This window comes from Tyto alba, unplaced genomic scaffold (genome assembly GCF_018691265.1).
Source record: "Tyto alba isolate M040663 unplaced genomic scaffold, T.alba_DEE_v4.0 Super-Scaffold_11, whole genome shotgun sequence".
Lineage (NCBI taxonomy): Eukaryota > Metazoa > Chordata > Aves > Strigiformes > Tytonidae > Tyto > Tyto alba.
Window position 1 is genome coordinate 1,618,137 of NW_024881273.1, and position 24,029 is coordinate 1,642,165.

Below are 24,029 nucleotides of genomic sequence, written 5' to 3' on the forward strand. Positions count from 1 at the left end.
CAGGGCAGGCATTCAGCTTCTTCATTAGTATAATGATCCTTAGTCTTCTCATTCCAAACTTAGATAATTTTGATGAAAAATAAGCTTCATGAAATGTAGCTATTAATAGTGTCAATAAATTTTAAGTTGTGATCACTTACAGTAATGCTATCCCTCTCTACATAGATCAAAATATATTTATTCAGCATTCTTAAAATCAAATATCCTTTCTCTTTGCTTGACAAGAACAATCCAGTGCGATGTTGAGTACCAAGATGACTTGAAAGTTTTTCTACTATGTAATCCCCTTTTATATTCTGTATCATGTATGAACTCAAAGACAACATACCTGCATTATCTTAAGTAAACTAGGTAAAATGTATTTCAAAAAGTTTCTTGAGTCAAAAAGTAGCAAATCATTGTATGTATTTTCCATATTTGTATAGGTTTCATTATATTCTCATTCTAAGTTACTCTTAAGTCTCTTTCATATTTAAAAAAATGAACTACACACCTATCATGCAAAATGTAAAGAAGTATGTTCAACTAGTTCAAATTAGATATACAGTAAAAATACACTTCCAAAGAAATATCATTTCCATTTTTGTTCATGTTTTTAACAGAATTTCAGACTAATACATCAAATGTGGAACTGTACAAGTATGTGAAGAAACATTAGGATTGCAGTAGTAAAAAAATGTACAGCATTCAAAACCAACAAGCTCTAAACAACCAAACAATACCACAGGATTGAAACAATCATGGGGACAACATAGGTCATTGGAGCCAGTGAGTGAATCCTAATGCACCTACATAAAGACCCTACATAGAATATTGTCTCTTATTTATATGCAAAATCCCTGATTTGATTAAACCAGACAATTTCTCTAATTGTCTCTTATAGGTTTTAGATAAGATTAACGTAGGAGTATTCCCCTTCATAAATGTCAGTTATTTGAAAAGGCAATATTGAGAATTGATTTGAAAGGTATTTCCATCCATGTGGATTCAGGTAGTTAAAATACAAGATCACAAATAATAGCACTGTAATTTTAAAGAACCATTTGAATTGTTATCCGCTACATTTGCCATACCACTTAAGAATTCATGATTCAGTTTTTTAAAACTGTTTACAGGTTAATACACAGGGTTTTTAATTACGGGCTGTATCCGTTTAACAGTGGATCAACATTGCCTTTTAAATCAAGATCCAGCTAAGCATATAAAAAAAATAAAATCTCCAAGGACAATGAACAAAACATACAGCAGAATCTGTGTCTGAATATCTTTGAAAGGCAGATATGTACTCTTTTACAGTCCACTAAGCAGCACATTTTCCTTATTAGACATTTATAGTATGAAGAAAAATGTCTTGGACAAACCTGTAACAGTTATTAATTCAACCCAAATTATCTTTTTTGATGTTTGATCATTGTGCATAAACTTAATGATCTATGCTAGCCTATTGGGTTTAGTGACCAGAACGTAATCCCTTTCACAGATATTAGCTAGTTATGAGTTTTTTAGGACTATCTTGCTTTTCAGATAACTCACCTGTGGGATTTTTTAAGCTGAAGTGTAAAAAAGGTTAATAAATGACCTAATTATGTCAGCATTTCTATCCCTCAGTCCTCATGCTCTGATATCTCTCACTGATCTCAATAGGAATTTGGCTTACACAAGAATGGCAAATTTTCAGCTGAGAAAGCTGAATAAATGTAGTGCTTTTAAAACCAAAACATTGTTACCAAAGATCCTGGCCTACTAAATCATCTTCAATGCACTGAAAAGGGCAAAGAACACAAATCTTGGCATCTATCTTGCTGTTTATTTGGAATGATCTTTTAGTGATTTTGATCCAGTGGGAATGACGGATTAGTTTTAGAGAGCTAGCCACATACAGCCTAACATTTGACTGAAATAAACTGATTGTAACAGGTTTGGAAAGGAACAGCCATATGAATCTTATGTACCACTCAAAATCTATAAAACTACTGGGCAAACAGCATAGTGTATACTCGTTCTTATACATATTTAAACTTTGCTGAGGTATTTCTTTAATTACAGAAAAGCATCTTTAAAAACAATAGGAAAAAAACTCAAAATATGAGTTATATTCTGCACAGATTTTTTGAGGGAGAAGGAATTCAATTGTATTGAAAGGTCCATAATCACTAGAGGAATAACCACTTTTATTAGTATCGATAATATCATATTCTTCCTTGGCTTTCTATTCCTTCACAGCATTAAAAAAAATGTAAGATTTTGACTTTATAAAATGTAATTTTGCCTTGACTTTGCCCACCAGTGATGTAAAATAACCTGAAATATTTCTGTCTTTTTTCCTAGAGAAAACATTACCCAGTGTCCACCTCTGTAACGGACTGATTGTGGCCACACAGCTGTCGGATACCCCGCTCGCCTCCTCCTTGAAATGGGACAAGCCATCTCTTGCACAAAAGCAAGATTGTTTTCATAAATTGTAGCTGAAGTCAAGTTTCTTTCACGCAGAAAAATTAAGTATAGTTTTTCCTGTTTTAATTTTAACATTATCTGATAACTTCTACCTGCAACTAACAGTTAATTTATTTCTCTACAATGAAGATACCTAGACTGTTGTACAGGCTGGATTTCTCGCCCATATATACTTCAGGAACAGGAGGAATGTATACATCATATTTAGAGTTTATCCTAGGCAGATACTGTGTTCGAAGTGCAGTTTTCTAATCCTTTTAAATACAATCAGCCTATCTTGATTGTGACACTAATGTTAAATGTAACTGCAGCCATTACCAAGTAGTTTCCATAAGTGGTTTTATTACTGGTTAGATTTTACAAATTCTGGTATTCGAACAGACTTTGACCTTAAAATTCTAAAACAACAAAGCAACCAATGAAAGGCTTAGGACTATTCAAAGTAACAAACTCTTAACATTTTTGCCCTGGTCATAAATATACAGAGAGAAAAAGAGAGAAGTGGACATGGAATCCAAAGAATGTAGATAAAACAGTATATAAGGCACATGGCAGTCTTTGAAAATACAGAAGCTTTAGCCAACTTAAATTAATTGCTGTTTCCCTTGCTCAGTCCACAAAACTGTACAGTTACACAAATGTTGTGTTGCAATAGATCTTCCAAGTTATTCTTCAGTCCATACTCCGTAATACCAGAACACTACATTTCCTTCTGTTTTTTAGGAGAGATCCTAATTGTGGTTAGTCAGTTGCTCAAAGCCTCTATTAAAATACACTTGGAATTTCAGCTAAGAATAATTTCTTTTTTAAAGAAATTATTAAGAAAGAGTCATCAGAAAAGATTTGTAAGAGTTGTCTGTGAAGGACTTCGAGATTCATGAACCTCAAGACTTCCGGGCACTGATGTCAAGACAGATGTCACAGTAGGCATAGTAGGATTAGTCAAGTCCGTTAAAGTAGTGGGAGTGCTGGATGGACTCATGGAGGCATTGGATATTTCTGAGGCAGGACCTGATGGGGTCCCTGCTTGGAGTGTTGAGTCTGAAGTCTTATCCACCCCTGTGTTTTCTTGACGTAAGAGGTTCCGTCTGAATTTGGCTCGAGCATTTTGAAACCAAACCTGAAATAGTTTAATATAACAGGGTAGCATTTAAAGAGCTGCAGTGTTTAAAAAAGCAAAAGCATACTCACAAATTCAGCAACACTTGAATTGGGGAAGATGTTTTTACTGGTAACACGTTAGAAAAGTAGCCCCAGTCATGCGAAGTGTCCTCTGCATGCCTGTAAAGCATTTCTCTTTCCCTTTCCTGCAATCCTGTATAAAGAGTCTGCCTGGGACAGGAGTGGTCTAAGGATGGAGGAGAGCAGTCTTTCTGTGCAGGCTATGCGTAAAGATGCTTAGACATTCGGCAGCCTGCATGAATCCTTGATTGCCCTCAATCCCAGAAGTATTTGTCTGGATGAGGCAGACATCAAGCATCTGATGAATATAGAATAATGAGTTTCGGCACCCTCGTATCTCAAGTCCCTCTCCCATTGTAAGCAGCAGGTGACCCAGGCCGCAGCACCCTGCCTTTCTGCGGGCCCCGAGGGCTCTCCCAGCAACTTTCTCACATCTCAGTGCCTGCAATGCTCTCACTTTTCTAAAAGGACCGTCCCTCTTTCTTACTCTTCTCTTACTCTTCTTTCTCAAATGCTTCAGCTCCCTTCGCCTACGCCAGTCTCCTTTTTCAAATGTTTTCAGTACTGGAATGATGTTGGGAAAAGAGGCTTGAATGGTATTAAAGACCCACATTGCATTAAAAACTGTCATTTCAGTAGAGATTATATCCACATACAGAAATTTTTCCAAGATTGCTACTTCTTGCATTATTTGATTATTATTTACGAGTGGAGGACAAAAGCTATGATTTCATCTTTCTCAGTTACATTTCAGTGTTTAGGTCCAAGTCAGTAACACTTTCCACTGTCTGCAGGATTTGTTTACAGATAAAATATTTTTCTGGCCTATTTGAAAATAGAGAAAATAAAACATATTTGTGAAACTTGCATGAAACCTAAGTATAGCGTATTACTCTGACTAAACTTGAAAGTGTCATTAAATACCCTGTGTTCAACCTGATACACGATGATGCCAGGTAATTTTACCACTACAAACTAGCTGAAATTTCCTTGTGCTTATTTATCAGAAGGTCTCTGTTACTGTTACATTCTTTACAATGGACTCAATCTTGATCCTACTGTCCTCACGTTGACCTGCTATAAGGAACAGGACCGAGTCTTTCCATTCTGGATGCAATGAGTCTCATCACCTCTGGGTTTGTCGGAGGAAGGAACCAAGTGAATGAAAGGATCTGCACAGCCATATGGTATCTCCATCAGATTTCTCCTCTGTGGCCTGTACGGGGAAACTGAGTGCGTGGAGCTGATGAGGCCACACCAACCTGTACAGAAATTCTGACCTCTAACTCTGAGGCAGCACGGCCCCTGCCACAGGATCCGCTTGAAGCCAGACCGCTACCAGAGGAGCGATACGTAAATAGGAGCAGTCCTGTAAGGTGTTCTCTTTGTGCTCTCAGCTTGCCAGCCACAGTTAGAACTGACGAACATGTCTCAGCTGGTTTTCCTCTGACTGGTTTTCTTCTCCTCTATGGATCCTCCAGCCCCAAATTTCCCTTATTGAGCACTCTTACTTTTTCTCTGGAAAGCTTTCTCCCCCAACCAAGGGTCCTTAAGGTGCACACCCTCTCTCTTACACTCTCTCCAGGGAATGCCACAAGGAAATAATCCTCAGGCACAAATTCTAGCAGTGGCCATAGGAGCTGAATTCATGGGCCATGCATAAATCACATCCCTACAGGTCTTTGTTTCTCAGTATTTTAAAACAGTTTATGTTGGCATTCCCTTTGTTAAAACACTTAGCTTGAAGGCTGTTTATCAGTTTCATAAACAACAAGAAAGCAAAAATCTTTTCCTAAACTAACACAGGTAAAAACATACTCATGATTTGATAACATAGTCCATTATAGTGGTAAACCCATTAAAGGCCAAAATGTGGTCAAAATGAGGCAAAGCCAAATGTGAGATTTTTGCCTGACACATTCACAACCAGCATCCTCTGCTCTGACGGCCCGTTCAGAGCCACGCGAGAGGGGCGGTGTGGAAGTGTGTGCGTGGGGCTCTGCGCAAGGCAAGGAGCCTCGTGTGCAGGGGATGCAAGGGAAGCAAATCAGTCTGTTCTGGTCATTCAAGCTGCAAAGTCTCAAGCACCAACTAGTTGGGAATGGTAAAAAACAGTAATTTGAACAATTATGAGATTTTTTACCTTTCAGTAAGAGATAATTTATATTTGTCCCACAAAGTAATTTGGGTTTGATTTTTTAAATATACCTTCTAGCCACTGTAACAAGGATAATACATATGAAGGTGAAATGGAAGTCTAGAGACTGCCACAGTTGATACCTATGTGTACCATAGTTACGTAATAATTAAAACGGAACAGATAAAGCCACTAGTCCAGTTGCACATACGCATACTTCTGTGTAATTTCACACTTACATTCATTAAAAATATACATATTTATATATGCAGTAGTCCCAAATATGAGTAACATTTCCATTCCTATTCACAAAACAGTTTTCTTGTTTAAAGTGGGTAAAACTGTAGAAGGCACCATAATTATTTTGTTTATTTACATTGTTCCTAAACGTCCACCTGCTCTTTAACCTTAACAGGGCGAGACTCCATGGTATTTTCTCTGTTTCTGATTTAAAACATGCAGCACGTAAAGAAAAGTGAGCAAAATCATTGGTGTTTATGTATTCCCCTTTATCTTCCTTTAAATATGAAAACCTGTGCTCAGATGCCCTTACCAATGACTATTCATGCTGCTTTCAGGAGCTGCACATGTAACATGGTCCATTCTCTCTTTAATGGTGGTAATTCATGTTAGAGATAGAAAATATGATGTAATCTTGTAAGTAGTATTCAAAAATGGAGATTATATGACTACTTTCGCTTCCTTTCTCACTGAGATATTGTCAAGGTTAATCAGCTACTGGTTATACAGCTCTTTAAAATTGTCCAATAATAAATATTCATATTATTACTGAAAAGACATATAAGTATTTGTTAATTTAAATTCTGAAAATACCTTATCTTATGATAGAAAGGGATAATATAATTATCGCAATAGTGATACTCTGGTTTGCACTTAAGATATGACAGTATTCAGCAAAGATGTTGGAGAGTAGTGAATGAATTAAAACTACTGTTTTCTGAGTTGTAGGACTGTAGGCTTGCTTCTCCCCTGCCCTGTGTTGTTACTCACTGCTGTGCAAAGTAGCGTGTAAGGGCTGCCCGTGTGCAGCGGCAGTAGTGCTGTACGCTCACATTGGCAATTCAGGCCCTGCACCTGTAACAGTATTACAGGAAAGTAAAGAAATAATAACCCAAACATACCTAACTGAAAGAATTGTTCCAGAAGGACCTATCTCACATCAATTACACAATTAGGAGTCTGGTCTTCAGTACTGAGGAATAAACAAAATAACTGGGAAATATTTAGTGTATTTCTGTCCAACCGTATCATTATAAGGCTGAGCTATTTCAAATCAAAGGGGAAAATGTGGACCAAAACTCCCACTGAAAAATAAAAGCAGCTGCGAGACCCACCACTGATGCCGCCACATTCTGGTTAGCGGGGCTGGGTGCCTGTAGCTGGGCAACTCAGCAGCTAGGCAGAATAATAGTATAATATTTTAACTGCAGTATCTATCTCCTCAGCGATCTGTGCAGCTAACTCTTTGTCTCCATCAAGTAAAATAGGAATAAAATACTATCTCCATATGATAGAGAAGTATTGAAAATAAATACACTAATTATTGTAAAGGATTTGGACACTGCAGTGAATGAGATCATCTAATCACCTTAGATAACTTTATTTTCTTGTTTGTAACACCTCCATTGTTGCAACTGTTATGTATTAGTTGTATGAATAGCTTGTGCTAGAAACAAATTTTTAAACACAATTTTGCTCATTCATACAGCTACCTGGAGACATTTAGGTTTACTGAATTTTACTAGCTAGTAAGTGGAGAAACAAAAATATAAAGGATGTTGCACCACAAAGCAAACTACATTTCCTCATTGCACACACATTCTGATGACTCTGTTGTAATTAGTAAACACACAGTTAAAGGAGAGCTATGGGGTATTTTATGAACGGAGGCTCGGTAAAGAGTCAGCAGTATGCTAGCCTAAAGCAAATCTTCACCAAAAGGTAGCGCGGGGTTCCCCCACATGATTGTGGAAATTTTCATGCTTGTTGACTACTGGAAACCGAATTAGCAAAGTCCAAATGCTTGCAGTAATCTTTGTAGGGTTTTCATAGCAACTTTGCTGGGGAGTGATTCAAGAAAGAATAAGCAGTGTACAAGACAACCACTGAAAAATAACACTTCATGTTCCTAAACTGCTTTTGCCATGGATAATCATATTCCAGACTCCAGGGGAGAGAAGAGGTACGTACCTACAGCTAGCAAACCATATCTGCTTAGGGCTATTTCCACCTTCCCTTTCTAAACTCACAAAAAGAAAGACCAATTCCCAAAAGAGGAACATTTATGCCAGTTAGTTTGCTCACAATTAGCTGGTCACTTTAATTATGAATGATAGCTTACAACAATGGGCTTGTGTTCCCCAGCTGCAGTACAAGAGGTATATCAAATTGCAAATATAAAGCTAAATTGCAATGAAAATAAATAAAAATGGGGGTTAAAAATATAAATGGGCTTACTGTGATTCTAATGTGGCTACTTATGGAAAATAGTCTGCATTACAAAGCCACTGAAGGAAGTGTAGTTTATGAAGCAGTATGTTACATTACCATGCCATTCCTCTTCTGGACATGTGTGGCTGATGACTAATCACATATAAAGCAAAGACAGAAGTCAGGTCTTCCAAATTTTCTATCACAGATCATTAAGAATATCGTCAAATTCTCTGTACAGAGTACCCTCATTACATGTTATGTGGGACTGTCTATATAGTAAGGGCGCTATAGCTATTTCCTAAATCACTAGAAACTCTACGACATGTGTTTAGGAAGTACACTCGTTTCAGAACAAGAGAATCTCTTTCTCCTGATCTGCCGCCTTGCATTTTCTATTAAAATATATTCTATTAATGATGTACAAAGAGCCACAATCCTTCATCAGCTTAACTGAGATCTGAACATACCAAAAATACAACAGCTTACGAATATGCCCAATAACAACATAGGGAACGAGGAGGATTTCTTACTACTGATTAGTGTGCACGTATATCTGGGAGGCCATGCGCCTTCGATATGTGAGACAAATACTAATGATGCTCATTTTGATCAATAGTGTCAGTGAATTACTTTGTGTTCAATAAATGACATGGATGGAATGCCAAACTTTCTGGGTCAAAAGAATTAACAAGTGACACTATCTCAGTAACCAACATCATGAAGAGTTTTCCCCAGCAAAGAGGAACCCTGAAACTCATATAGGTGAACTTCAGTTTTTGAAAAATTGCCTCTCGCAGGTTAGAGATAAACCAATTGGGCACAAAGGTTCTAAAAAAAAAAAAAAAAAAAAAAAAAAATTCATTTTTTTCATGGCCCAAATTAATTTTCAAACAAAAAGTCTAAGAGTATGGAGTAGAAAGTGCTCATAACAGACAAGAAAACTCAAGCGATACTAGACAAAGTATCACTCTGAGCCATTTTCCTGAATTGCCTCCAACAGCATCATCCTCTGGGTGCAATCCTCACCACCAACTATTACCTTCCACCACTCTTCAGCTAAAGGAGCCCAGACATAAACGAGTATTTAACTGTGAAAGTAAAAGAAGTGAAACACAAATTACCAGAATGATAAAAAAAGTTTAGTTGAATTGTAAGGGTCTGCCACAAAAAAAAGAGGAATCATTAAGCACCTTAAAACTGCAAGATGTGATATGTTCGTGATGGAAACAGAAGCAATGAAGAAACTGAAAGAGGAACTGAAGTGTAATGGAGAGGTGAAGCCCAGTTTTGGAGACAGGTAAATACATTCTGAAAAAAGGAAGAAACTGAGACAGTAACTTGGAAAAAAGATGGAAGGAAAGACCCATTAGGTGAAAAGAGAAGAGAGGGATGAAAGTCAAAGTTGGTGTGGAGTGAGGAGAGAGAACAGAAGGATGATCAAGCGAAAGACACTTTCTAGATACTTATAATTTCTTAATGCACTATGTGAAATTTCTTAGATAATTCAGGTATGAGTGTACTGTAATGGACAGAACAGATATTACTGAAGTGTCTAAGCTCTGAGAGTGGAATAAAGAAGTGTCAAAATAAGGATAGACAGATGCGGTAAATTATTTTGCCCATGTGCATAAAGGAGAGCTGCTATAAGAGACAATACAACGTGTGTTAGGATGTGCACTAGTTGTATCGGAGGAATTTGTTCTACCACCACAAATCAGCCTCATAAAAACAGAAGAAATCCAGCTATGGAAGACATAGCCAAGAGAGGTAATTACATACGGGTTTTCATTAGTAGTTTTTACTGGGAAGCCTACAAAGCCTTTATTCTTTCTTCTGTTGGGTATTAACACTGTAAGGTCCAGAATCTCTCCAGTGAATTGTTTTTCTCAATATTTTCTGTCTACAGCCCTCCACTTGCCTATGAATTTGCGAGAGCTGTCCATGATGCTTTCCCAGGAGTCTGCCTCTGAGCCCTACCTGTCTCTATGAAGCTCACAAACCATTTTTCTGCAAATAAGACCTGTTTAAAAATTTCAGCAATAGATCCTGGAATGCCATGGCTCCTTTATGCCAAAATTTATCTCTAGGTATAGTTATTTGGGTAAGTGTCCATTAAAATTGACTTCTTGAATCAGAACTATAAATTAAAATGGAGCTGAATCAACTACTATTCTCACCTTTGCTACACATAATAGTTCAGAGTGTATATCCATGAAGCAAGAAAAATCCAGCTTTCAGAGAAAAAGTACTTTTAAAATGCAGTCTCCTTTCATTATAAGTTACTAAACCACAATTAAAAATTAATCTTTGGAAAATTTATGTCCACTTCAGTTATGAAATAAAAGATACTCTCCTTGTCCTGACAAAATAAATTCAATCTGCTGATTAATTTCTTATAAACGTAACCATTCACAGTCATTTCTAAATTTACAGCTCTCTATTTACAGTGACCACACTAACTAAAATAATTCGCTTTTACTTACAGCAGATTGGAAGCTAAAACATGCACCAGAATTAACTAACTACAGGGAAACAAGCAGGGCCCCAAACCTTCACAACTGTCATTAAAAATTAGAACCCAAGTGATCTGCTTTGGGGGAACTGAAAAGAAATAACTTGTCTCATGCTTTCTAGGATTTAACTGAAGACTCACAGAAGGTATAAATGATTAAGAAATGCTTGCAAGTCGGCAAAATCCATGGCATCTTAAACATAAAACTGGTATTTTATTTACTTTTCAAGACAAAAGACTGCTGCTCTTACCTGAAGAACTCTTTTGGTCAGGCCGGTTTTCTGAGCTAGCTGTTTCAAGTCCTTGGCATCAGGATTGTGGTTAATAGCAAAGTATGACTTCATTGTCCGCAACTGGTGGTGTTTGAATGATGTCCTCATACGCTTTGTTTTTTGATTGCTGGGGTATTGCTGGTCTCTATCCAGGTGGTCACCATCGTTTTCATTGCAACTTAAAGCTTAAGGCAACAAGAGGAAAAGGCGTGTAAATCTATTGCTCTGTGACCAACATTGTTTGCAGTTCATCTGAGTGCAGCAATTAAAATAACATACCATGGCATGTATTGTACTGGTACAAATCCTACTTGCCTTCCCCTCCATTTCTGCATCTTCTATTTTTCCCTTACAATAACCAGCCTGCAAGGACCCTCACCTGCCTCTTTATGGCTTTTAAAATGTCAGGCCTGTTTCCTTTTTTCTTCCCTCCATCTCCACACAGCCTTTCCTCCACTTTCTGCTTGTAGGACAGTAGCTGTCCTCAACTCTGTAAAGTGTTTTAATGTACTTTGTATCACTATAAATTGCATTGTAACATACAAAGAAAGCTGTACAATACAGTCCACTTAAATCTCGATGGAACAGACCAGTTAAAATTATAATTATTTCCTCCGTCAAGCTAAACCCTGTAGAGTACAAGAGAGACCATTAAATGAAACACTGTAAAAGAAATAAAGTTTGTGGGTACCAGACAGCAAATTATGACTATAATTTGACTAGCTAAAGAAATAAAGCTGTTAAAGCAATGTATCACTGGCAGCCAAGTGAAAAATATATTTTTAATTATTTGTATGTTTATATTTCCTTTTTTAAAAAAGTATTTGCAAATACTAGTTTGAATGATCAATTCTGTTATATCCTTTTGAAATCACTGAATGACACTGATTGGTACATTTGCAAAAATCAACCATAAAGCCTGTAAAGGAGGTCTATGAGCAAGGAACATTATAATAATTATCAAGTAGTATTAAATGTTGAATGCCAAACAAAATAATTGCATAGACCAAAATTAGTTTTTCATTTATTTGTGCATACAGTAAACCATAGAAAAACTCTTAAAATAACATTAAGGACCGAGCTTAAATCCACTAAAAAAATCAGGGCTATAACTGAAAATTAGCTCTGACAAACTGTCATTAATTTGCTTTTTCTGTGCCAATATCTACAAGTCCCTTTTAATTTCCTCTAAGTTTTATGTTAAAAGTAATGAAAATTCACTAGTTTCTCTGTTCTATGTTGCATGCAAAAATGAGAAAAAAAAATATATTTTAAAATGTGAATTATTGGTGAATTTCTTAATCACATAAACAGATTTGTTTTCAATTGTGCATTATTGCTGGTTTTTACAACTGAGTACATCTCATAGACTTGTCTCTATAGTCTCACTTTAAATTCATGCTATCCATCAGAGGTTTTCAGCCCTATTGAAAACACAAATTCTGACAGGCGTGTATTAAAAACAAGTTTTAAAAATATTTTAAAAATGCATGTACTCATAAGTAACAATGCATACAGTTTCTACAAAGAGCAGTTTTGCAGCATGTATAATAGCTGCTTTGCAAACTTCAGCTTTTCAAAACCTTCTAAAAAGATATGGCACAATATAGAGCAAAGCCTGCAAAAATTCAGTTTTAAAACCCAAAGTGTGCTTATTTAATAGATACATGGAAAGTGTCTGAAGCCTCAAACTTTTCTGTGTGTTTCTGTACTCCTGTAATTTAAAAAACAACTTACAAAATTTGTACTATATATATAAATGTGTGCGTACATTTGTATAAATCCTTTCCAGACCTAAGTATCTTGTGCCAGATTCTAGCAATAAGAAGCATTTCTGCTTGTTTTCCTGCGGCGTGGAAAGACTGGAAGCACCTGAATTTAAAAGGTGTAAGACGCTTAAAATGAGATAGTAAAAATGCAGCATTAATGGAGCTGGATGGAATGTAGCAAAATCTTTTCTGGTTTAAGAATTGAGTTCTAGTTGCCAAACTGGGGTCATCCCGTGCACTCCAGTCTCCTTCATAACTACAATTCCCGATGTAAGGAATATTGGGATGAATAACTGAAGCTATATTGCTCATAGCAAATTCTATTATGGAAATGTAAAACCAAGCAGTGCTTGATTTTAAAATGCACTCACAGAATTTTATATATTAGTAATGGAAAAGACCTCTGTTATCTTAAATGCTTTCAAACCCTCCCAGAAATAACAAGGCAGAGACTTAAGAGGAAATGCATTAAAATATCTGTCTGAAGGACTGAGGTCTGTTCATGTTAATATGCAACAAAACAAACCCTAGGGCTGCCAGTGGTTGGATTTTAACCTGTTCCACAGAGAAAGATACATTCAGGATCCAAGAATAAAAGTAATTCTAAATCCTCACAGAATGGAATGAGGGTATCAGCTTTTCCACAAGCCCTGGTGGGACAATGAACAATTTTCTCTTTGAATTTTTCACAGTTTTACCTCCTCATCTACTAAACGATAGTAAATATGTACCATTTGAGAGTGGCAAAATATTGTCTTTTTCTATGAAGAAAGTTACAGAACAGGTTTTGAAAGTGTGCAAGGATGTCTGCTGTTCATTGTCTTGCACAAGTGGTTTGGGTACCCCCAGGCATCACCCGATATGACATAAATATTCCTAGTTAGTGACAATTCCCCTCTTGTATTTGGTTGTTCAAAAGTCTATTAGGTCTAATATTATCTGCATCTCTCACAGAATCTGAAATGTCTATGAGCATTGCAGGCACAGAGATACAGAGTGGGCCAAGGCTGTAAGCATGGGGAGATTTTAAGAGCTGAGGAGTTTCTGCAAAAGGCATCGTGGTCTAAGACTAACACTGTAAATGCTCCTCACGCAACCCTCTGTTTTTCAGGAACTTCTTCCCTGTTCCTTTGTGGTGTCCCTGTGCATCTCCCAAAGGAACTGCTGAACTATCCATACGTAAGATTTCCATTCAACTCCAGTATCTAGGGCTCCTGTTGGGAGCTCAGAAATACAACTGGTAAAATTCCAGTTGGATAGAGAAGTCTTAAATTAACTAAAGTTTCATTCCTATTTTGTGATAAAACAAATTCTGAAGTGGTGCCAAGTTTCTTTTTTGACCCTAGAGCATTTCTGAGGCCCTTGTGTCTTCCCCCCAGTCCCCGCATCCAGGCCATTGCCCTCCTGTCCTTGGGCTGCTCTTACAGCCTCCTCCAGCAGCACCACAATACAAACGTCCACTTGGCCACAAGATGGTGATGTCCACAGAGAGCATCACTAGAAACTAAGATTAAAACAACAAATTTTGATGTTGGTGACCAAAATACCCTCTGCAGAATAAGGCATAATACCATCTCTAAAAACAGCAACACGAGTGTAAAGCAGGATGTGCTGTTATCTTTGTAAGAAACACTATTTGAAGAAGAAAACTTGGGAGCACTGTTTCACACTCAGATTGCCAGATCCCCCCACATGTCAGGATTCAGGGCAAAGCATGTGTTAGTAGTTAGTAGGTCGCTAAGTACATGGCACATGAAGAAGATGGGAAAGAGGAATTTCCTTTGGGGGAACTTTTGTTCTCAGTAGCTTGTGTTTGACATGTTAAATTACCCAAAAAGAAAGCAAACTAATCCTGATTCTGAAAGAATGATGAAACAAGAGACACATTTGGTGCATGCATCAGCTCTCCATATTCAGTGGCTCAGGAACATACACCCCTTTCCTGCTGTAATGAGAGTCAAGGGGGTGTTTTAACCTTCTGCTGCCTGGAGAGGGAACTTGTGATTAACTAGACTAGGCAGGGGTGCAGCCTGATTTGTTGTTTGGCAGGAGTGTATAAAGGACTTTGTGGTACCAGCATCCTTGAAGGGGACAAAAGTGAGACAGGGCTCTCTGAATGGTCCTTAGGACAGGAACAGCGATAGTCTTTCTCCCTGGTGGAAGGAGAAGACACTTGGAGAAGGCAGACGCCTGAACTCCTTACCACAACTGGGATTAGAAGGGGTGAAGCTGTGGCACTTGGAGCAGGCAAGGTACCCCTCGCTGCTTCTGAGGCAGCGCTGAAAGGGCGGTCCCCCCGGCCAAGCCCCGGGAGCAGCAGGCACAGAAGGCTCTGCCTCCACCTTCCCACTTCAAGAGGGGTTTCCTACGGAGATAAAGCCTGTCTTAAGGAGCGACTGTCTTCTAGGCTGAGCATCACAAGGCCACGAGAGAGGAGAGCTGGGATTAGAAACCCGCTCTCCCCCGGCCTTCCTCAGCCGCCTCGGACAAAAGGGCTGCGCGTCCCGCTGCCTCCCGGGGCTGCTGGAGGGACGGGCCGCCCCCCCTCTGGGGCCGGGAGAACAAAGGGGCCGGAGAGGGGCCGCGCCGGGCACCGGCCCGGGCGGGAGGAGCCAGCCGCCGAGGGCTTTTCCCCTCAATTAAGCCAATTGAATGGCGCTGAATAGCCGGTGCGAGTGCGCGGTAATTCCCCGAGCGCCGCGATTAACCCGGGCAGCCCCGGCCGCGCCGGGCTCCTCGCCGCCCGCCGGCCCGGGGGAAGGGGCTGCAGCGGGCTCCGCGCCCCTCCGCGGGCCCCCCCGGCCCTGGCCGCCTCCGGGGGGGAGCGGTGCCGGCTCCCTGCCCCGACCCCAGCCCCTGGCCGCGGGGAGGGTGACCACGGCGGAGGGGGCGAGAGGAGGAGGGGGAAAAGGGGAAAATTATATATTTTTTTTTTTTTGTCTTAGGAAAGCGCTGCGAGACATCCGTTTTTAAGCTGTGACTCTCGTTTGCTCGGTCTGCGGCTGTAGTCACAGGAAAGCTTATTCTGAGCTTTTAGTCCCGAGGGAAACGAGGGGAGAAAGAGAAAATCGCCCTTCAAAACTTTCCAGGCTTTTCCCCATTTTTGTCAGGAAAAAAAAAAAAAGCTAAAAGCTTTTGGCAAAGCCCGCTCGGAGGATGAGCTCCAAAGGGCCCCGGCGCTTTCCCGGGCCGTGCCGGCGCCTGAGCCGCCCCGGAGGGACCGCGAGCCTGGATCTCCCGGCACCTCCCTGCCGAACCGCTGGTACCTGCTGCTAGCAAAGGAAGGAAATATTTCTTAATATCTTCGCTGTCTGAACAGACGATGGGTATTCTAGCAGCTCATTGTGGCCCAAGTTTGCGCAATACATCTGTCATTTTCGAAGCTATTTTAGTGTCTTCGTATTAGAGACAGACTGGATACAAATGAATAAAATACAGCAGGCTGTGGGAGGTTTGGGGTCTAATTCACAAAGGGAGTATTCAGAAATCTTTACAGGTGCTTCTGTGTTCAACAAGCTTTCAGCCATTGATTTACTGACCTAAAAAACCCCCATCAAACTCCATTCCAACAAGTGAAAGAAGAAATTATGATCACAGGAACACACTTTAAAAAAAATAATAAAAGAAAGAAAAAGGAAAGAAAAAGAAATCTTTTTGAAGTTTCAGCATCCTTCTAAGCTATTTTCCACTTGTCAGGCTCTATCCACATCTAAACCCCATCATCCCCGTGCAAACGGAATCTCGTTTAAGTAGGGAAAAAAAAGTCAGTCCAATTCGTGTTGCAGAGGAATATTTGCTGCAGTTTACAAAATAATTTCAGTCCCAACTCTGCCTAAGTTTACGGGTCCACCTTTTCCCATCACCTCTGGGGGTAGATTTATTTACACACAGGATTCTACACAAATTACCAGCAACAGATCCCCTCAGAGGACAACAGTGTGCATTTCTAGTGCATTTCTGAGAAGGAAATAACAAGTTCCATTAAAAATAAAAAGAGAAATTATCACACTTTTAAACGGTTTCCCTTTAAAAGGCACAAAATCGAAGGCTTTGCAATAATTTACTAGTTTGTGAAAATTTACATCAACGGGCAACCTGGTCTGATTTCCAAGATCAATGGCACTTATTATCATATAAATTAGTCGATTACCGGTTTAGTAAATAGATAAGTAGATAAATAGTTTAAGCAAAGAAGCCAAAGATTCCTCAAGGAAGAACTCTTAAACTTCAGCTGCAGGCTCTAAACAAAAATTAAAAGACCAAAAAATCGGAGGGCGATTATTTTGAAAACGAATTTTGAAAATCACAGTTAAAGACGGTTTGTTTAGGAAGCCAGGGAGCAGTAAGACTTTCTCAGGCTGTGCTCCCATCCAGGACAGATGCCGCTGGTTCGGTTTACAGGTCCTTTGAATCTGAACATCTGCCCTGCACAGGGAGACAGCGGAAGGACAATTAAAATCTAATCCCGCCGAAAAGGAGACGTTTTTAAACGGGCAAGATGCATATTTTATGTAAGTTTTAAAGCTCAGCTGTTACTCGCGAGAACACTACATACACCTTTCATCAACCTTCACCACTGGGACTACTACTGATTTTTGCACTATTTCCAAATTATTCAGCAATTAGTTAAACCAATAATAGCTGGCAATTTTGCTCCGGAAGTGCGCTTGCCAGTTGGAGCTGCGCCTTTTCTCCCTGCCATTTTCAGTGCAAACCCCTCAATTTTGTCGCTATTGTTCCCGTGTCTTTAGGCGCAAAACACCCGCAGCCTCATCCCCCGCGCCCGAAGCCCTCGGGGCGGGCAGAGCCCGGCGCAGCCCGAGCCTCCCCCGCTGCGCTTCCCCTCGGGCCCCCCCGGCTCCCCCCGGGACTCGGCGGGGCACGGAGCGGCCGGGCCGCGCAGAGGTGCGGCTCGAAATAAACCGCAGCGAACTTGGCCTTTACCTAACGCCGTCCCCGGGAGGAGTGAAAGGCAAATCTATGCCCTATGGGACACGTCTGAACTTCGTGGATTCAGAAAGAAATCATGCTGGAAACAGTGGAGAAGTGCGGTCAATGCTGAAGCAGCCCAATGAAAGAGGCAAGCGAGTTTTGTCCCCAGGGTGTAACGGGACGGCTGAGCGCACAGTTTAGGGACAGTCGGCTCTGAAGAAAACCCCACCTCCGCCTTCAATTCTTCTAATAAAATCAAGATCTAAGGATTTTCTTTTGTCCAAACACTTTTTCCTGTTGCATGCAAGGAGCAGTGCCGGAAGCCTCAGTGACCAGAGCCGTTCTGGTGGGCAGTTACACGGACGAAGAAGAGAGAGGGGAAGGGGAGGGCGGGGGGCGCAGGAGGCTGCTCGAATTCCTCTGCCTGCAGAATTACAGTGCTGGGCGGGGGGGGTAGGGGGGTGGGGGCGGGAGGTTAAACGAGGAAACACATCAGAAAGTTCGCAGCAGAGCCCGAGAGACAGTTTCTGCAGAAAGTGCAGGCTTGTGGCGTCTGCCAGGTTTGCTCCCTTCCCTCTGCCCTCAGCCCCGAGGGCTCGGGGAGGGGATGCAGTGAGTCTCCCGCTCTTCTCCAAGTCACATCCCAGGAACAAAACTCCGGCCGAACTTGTCACGGTCCGAGCAGCCCCGAGGCTGCCTGCAGACACCTGCTGCCTGCAGCCCCTGCCTCAGCTCCGCGGGCCCCCCCAGCCCGGCCCGGCACCCCCGGCCACCTCCCACTGCAGGGCCCTGGGAAACAGCCACTTCCTTCCTCTCCCCCCCCTCGCTCCCCTTCCAAAACTCTGAGGTGCAAGAGCTCAGGACAAGGGCAGAATAAATTGCCCATCAACCACCTTTGAGTGTAGCTACCAAAGAAAATTCACAGCTCTCTGAAGTGCTAACTTACAATCTCTGGTTTCCAGATTTTATTTCAGTCTACACTCCCCCTTCTCCCCCTCCTTAACCAGATGACCTTGCTTCAAAACATTTTATTTCCAGCTGAAGTGAAAAATGCTAACATATTAGCTTCTGTAATTGCAGTTTGACAGCACTTGATCTCAATAATTATGCTGCAGCTAAACTATTATTAACGGTTTAAGCTAAAATAAACGGAAATCCCCCTTTGGAAGGGAACAGAAACAAATCATTTGAATTGTCTGGGGGGAAGATGGGGGTCTCTTACCTGCGTTGTAGGCTGCCAGATCTGCCCCAGGCCCTGGGCTCTTCCTTTTTCTGGGTCTCCCCTTCTGGACAGTCCCCACGCCATTGTAATAAGGCAGTCCCAAAGTATTGGCAGAGCCCGCTCCCAACGCCGGGCCCTTCCCAGCGGCTACATCCGAGTGATTGAAATGCACCTGGTACTCCCCCTGGATGAGAGTCTCGAAATGGAGGCGGCAGTACACCAGATTGTCCTTCATGCCAAAGTGATCGCCGGTGGTCAGCATCTTGTTGCAAGTGGTGCAAGTGAAGCAATTTAAGTGATATACCAAATCCCTGGCCCTCATGACCATCTCGGAAGCAGAAATCCCCAGGTGACATCTCGCACATCTCTGCACCGAAAACCTCCTGCAAAACAGAATGGCCCGAGGAGACGGTGAGAGGCGCATCCCCCCCTCCCCACCCCTTCGCCGGGCCCGCCCGGAGGGCGGCAGAGGGAGAGGGGCTGCGGGCCCGGGGCAGCGGCGCAAAGCCGGGCCGGTGGCGGAGCGGCTTCGCTCCCCGGTGAGCGCCGGGCGGGGGGAGGGCGCTCCGTCCCGCTCCCCACCTCGCAGCGCAGCTCCTGCCCCGCCAGCTCCCGCCGGGAAAACGCGCGGACCCCCGGCCCCGCGAGCTGCCCCGGGCCCGGGCAGGGGGCTCCGCCGCCGGGCCGGGCCCAGCCCCGCTGCCCGCCGGGCTGCCAGCGTGACCGCCGGTCGGCCCCAGCCCTTCAGCCCCGCGAAGGGACGCGGGCGGGGAGGGCGAGCCCTCCCCAGGGGCGAGGGTGCCGCTCCGAGCCTTGCCCTAGCAGCGCAGGGTGGGAAAGGTGCTCAGCTCCCCTTGGCTATTTCGTTTCCCTTCGCAGCCCGGGCAGGGAGCTCCCGCCTGAGGCCCCCGGCACCCGCGAGCAGAGTGGGGGGCGAGCTGTGCCCCCCCTCCCGGGACCACATCCCCACCACGGGTCCCCCTCTCCAGGGGGAGGTTCGAGGAGCCCACAGCCTGCCCACGGATCCCCCCCGCAGCCTCTGCGGGATGGGGTTCGCGCAGCGTGGGGGGCCGCGAGCAGGTGTGTCGTGTCCCCCCCCCCCCAGGCGGGTGGCCAAGGGCAGGCTGTACCTGTAGTAATCCTCCTTGCAGTAAATGCTGCCGTCCTTGCTGAAGCAGGTGAGCTCGGACTCCAGGTTGAGTTTACATTCACAGCACTTCAGGCAGCGCATGTGCCACTGTTTATCCACAGCCAGGAGGTAATAACGGTCGGAGATTTTCCCCCCGCAGCCGGCGCACAGGGCAGCCCTGTCACTGCTGATGGAAGGCATGGTCTGCTGGGGGAAAACAATTACAGACCGTTAGCGAGAGGGAGAAACTCTTGTGCGCTGCTAGGCTCCCCCCTCCCCCTGCTCGGCCGGGGCCGGGCTTCTCCTCTTCCTCGCAGAGCTGAGCGGAGCGGGGGCTCCGAGCCCGGGGGTCCCCTGAGCCCCGCGGCACCCCCTTCCCGGGAGGCGGCGGGAGGAGGGCGAGACGAGAAGAAAAACACCCCGGATTTTAGGGAAGGCGTCCGGATGAGACCCAGGATTTTTGTTTTGGTTTGGCTTTTTTGTTTGTGGATTTTCCAGTCCCAGGACAAGGAAAGATGCTGCCCAATAAACAGGCGCAACAATCACAGAATAGGGCAAATCGCAGATTGTTAATTTTAGAATTTATTATTATGGATATACTGAGAGTGTCTACACAGTGAATGTTCTGTGAGTGCATGTATGCAGAGCGTGTCTGCGTGTGTATTTTCCTAGCTATAAAATTCCGAGTGAATTACGATCAAACCCCCTAATAGTCACAGGGCTACAGACACAGCTCTCTCTGCAAGCTGGTTCCAAACAACACGTATCCAAATCTGCTGTGACCCAAAGCACTAAAGGGATCAGTAAATAAAGCTGCGGAGGAGACGAGCATTACTAAATCCGAGGTGCAGAATGTCTTATCAGGAAAACGAAATAGGGGGAAACGTGTAGGAAAGAAAGTGGGGAAAAAACAACAGAGCACTTTAGATTATGCTGGGATAAACTTGGAAGCAATAAAACTAAATGTAACCCCTATATAATTTAATAGTTTAGTGTCAAATCGCAATCCAATCGAATCCCTGCAAAAAAACAAATACATACATATTCTGTCAACTTCTACCAAAAAAGAGAGAAAAATATCGGAAACCGTTTAGGCACGCTTATTTATTTCAGCCAGCCCCCGAGAGCAGGAGCGCGGAGCGGGGGCTGAGCGCGGCGCAGGGGTCGTGGCAGAGCGCGCACTGCGCTGCGCCCCAGCTCCCCATCACCCGCCTTGCACAAAAGCACGCTGCAGGTCTGTTCTTGTGCAAGGCAACCCGAAACATTTTTTTTTTTTTTTTTTTTTCAGATGTGACAAACACGCGGTTCGTTTTGATTCGGGGGGGGGGGGATGGGGGGGGCAGGAGTTGTTTGTTTACTTTTACCTCCTCTAAAGCCTTAAGTCCTTACGCAAAACAAAAAGAAAAGACAGCTAATAAAGAAGAATCGAAAGAAAATTAAGCTATTTTTTCAGTGTATGCTGGACGGATTACTTTCATCCAGTACTTGCAGAGACCACAAAATCCCATCTCTACGAGCACTACTGTTTGCACTACATCATTCCCACTACCAGAATTACATCTAAATAAAATCATGGCACAACACTGGTATGTTAGCCACACAAATCCACCGATAGCTTATTTCATTAACTGAACTCTGATAAGGGACTGTTTTATAACCAGAGTAGTTTCTTGTAAATCCACTTTAAACAAATGCAATTTTTCTGCTTTGCTTTTCCGGTAACAAAAATACTCTGAGATCCAGAAATGGTATTTAAGGATCCAGTATTCTAGTCCACTATTTGTTACATACACATGTGTATGCATATACATTATATAGAGATATATAAAGGTGTGCTACAATATTTATTCCAGGAAATATTATTTGATATTGTTTAATTGTACGGAGAAATATTAACTTTTCCAAAGAAAACCCAAACCGTTTAGATTAGAAATCACGTTCCATCCTCATAGTATAAAGGCTGTTTTCCAGCCAGTATTTCAGGATTAAATACTCTCACTGTCACCTTTAAGTAAGTTTCTGCATAGCATTAGGAGAAATAACACATACTGATGAAGTTTTAAACACCAAGAACAGATATCTTTCGTGCATGTGCCCGTATCAGCTTACAAGACAGCATTTACCCAAAATACGGGATCACTTAACTTTAGAATTACCATTTTTAAACAAAAAAGTAGTACACATAAAATGTTGAATCAGTTAACACACTTCAGAAATCTCTTCCACTTTGTTAGTTTAACTCTGGTTACAAGGACGCACCTTTTTACTATCTAAATGTATTAACATACAAGTACTACGCATCAGCAGACACAAGACAAAAAGTGACAAAGTTACCAAAATTTCCACCCATCCGCCTCCCTGAAACATATCTTCTAGTTTTGTTTGCCATGTTTTCAAACCCAAAATAAAATTATTATTGAAAAAAAATCATAATTTAAAGGCACTCGAGTTTAGGCTTTTTTTTTTTTTGTTTATAAATGCTGTAATGACTACCTTAGTGTAGACATCCTACCTGAAAAATAACAGAGAATTGGATTCTTTGGTGTTTGTGTTTCCATTCTGCAGACAAAAAAATTCGCTGTGCCAAAATGTTATCTGTATAAAAGCATACTTTGCCTCTTCCTAAAAACTTTGGAAGGCCGGACAGGCTGGGGGAAGGGAAGGAGTTCTTGGACGCTACCAAAAGGCTGGTCTATCTCTCTGTTTTCTCGCAAGAGCAGTACCGTTCATTTAATCCAAGCGTTACTATTACTATGCATATTATTAATAATTAACAGTTTCATGACTTTCCCCACGGTTTTATTTAATTTCGGGGGGTGCCTTTATGCTTAATTTTCTTCTGATTTAGCATTTTGCATACGTTTCCCCCCGATCTGACATTTTAAGGGAAAAGCTGTATATTTGGGGGGTTTATTATGTTTAGGGGGTTGAGCGACTCTCCCTTTCCTTCGGCTCCTACCGTTTCGGTCTCTCCCCTGTCTATAGCCGAGCTGATGGCCGGTGCTTCGCTTTTGGTTCTCCGATCCATCTCGTCGATGACCCCGTGCATCTCCGAGCCGGACAGACTGTGGAAAAGCATCGCTGAGGAAGCGGAGGAGGAGGCCCCGAGTTGCTGCTGCTGCTGACAGTTGTCGGGGTCCCTGCAGGAGCCCAGAACTTGCATTAACCGGAGCCCTCCCCCATGCATCTAGCACGGCCGCCCCGTCTCTCCTCGGGCTCCGGGCTCTTCACCCCGGCAAAGATCTCCGGAGCGCAGCGCAGGCACTGATCCGAAGCTTCAGGGGGCTGGGGTGCAGAAAAGGCTGGCGAAGGGGACGCGGGAGAGGGGGTAACTGGTGGTGTGAGCTTCGGGGCTTGGGTCTAGTCTGTTGCGCGGCCCCGGCACATCCCTCTAGGAGGCTTCTTCAGTGCAGGGCTCATTGCCCCAGGTGCAGTCCCAGGCTTTATGCTCTGGCCCAGCTGGCAGAAGGCTGGGCAGGTTTACGGTTGGGAGGGATTAATAAATAATAGAAATATAAAAAATTAAACCATCTTCGGTGAGAAATAAATAAATAAAAAATAATAATAACGACAAGCCCCCTACATCGTACTGTGCGAAATTTAGAGGAGGGCAGGGGAGAGGGAGGCTGCAGCCGGCGGAGAGCAGGCGGGTGCTGCAGGGAGGATGGGGCGGGTGCCCACCGTACGCACTCACAGTCCCGAGGGCTGGCAGCGGCGGCAGCTCAGGGGCAAAGTTTGCTCCTTCCCCCGCTCCTCCCCCAGCCCGCTGGAGCTCATTGGGAAAAGAAAAAGCCAGGGGGAAGGAGGAAGAGTTGGATGGGCACCAGATGGGACGGGCACTCGGCGGCCCCCCTCTCTCCTTAAAGCGGCGCGGCCCGCGGGGCCCGGGGCGGCTGCTCGCACGGCGGCCGCGCCACGGTGGGGGGGTGAGGGGGGGGGGGGGGGGGGGGAAGAGCGCAGCGGCGG

General features: G+C 43.0%; 1 protein-coding gene across 2 annotated transcripts; it reads right to left on the reverse strand.

Moving 5' to 3' along the window:
• Positions 1–475: 475 nt before the first annotated feature.
• Positions 476–24,029, reverse strand: LHX2 (LIM homeobox 2). 2 transcript variants are annotated; one of them, XM_042787020.1, is made up of 5 exons: positions 23,023–24,029; positions 20,065–20,267; positions 18,935–19,317; positions 10,991–11,196; positions 476–3,574 (listed from the first exon to the last, which is right to left on the reverse strand). In XM_042787020.1, exons 1-5 carry the CDS (start codon positions 23,248–23,250, stop codon positions 3,287–3,289), a joined length of 1,308 nt encoding a protein of 435 aa, XP_042642954.1. In that variant the 5' UTR covers positions 23,251–24,029; the 3' UTR covers positions 476–3,286. The 2 variants fall into 2 exon arrangements, with proteins under 2 accessions (XP_042642954.1, XP_042642953.1); XM_042787019.1 differs by having other exon boundaries at positions 20,065–20,270.

Coding starts and splice junctions, on each gene's coding strand:
- LHX2 (XM_042787019.1), bottom strand. CDS start 23,250: ATGCATGGGGGAGGGCTCCGGTTAATGCAAGTTCTGGGCTCCTGCAGG. Junction 20,271..23,022: donor ACAGGGGAGAGACCGAAACG/GTAGGAGCCGAA, acceptor GTTTTCCCCCAG/CAGACCATGCCTTCCATCAG. Junction 19,318..20,064: donor TGCAAGGAGGATTACTACAG/GTACAGCCTGCC, acceptor TCTGTTTTGCAG/GAGGTTTTCGGTGCAGAGAT.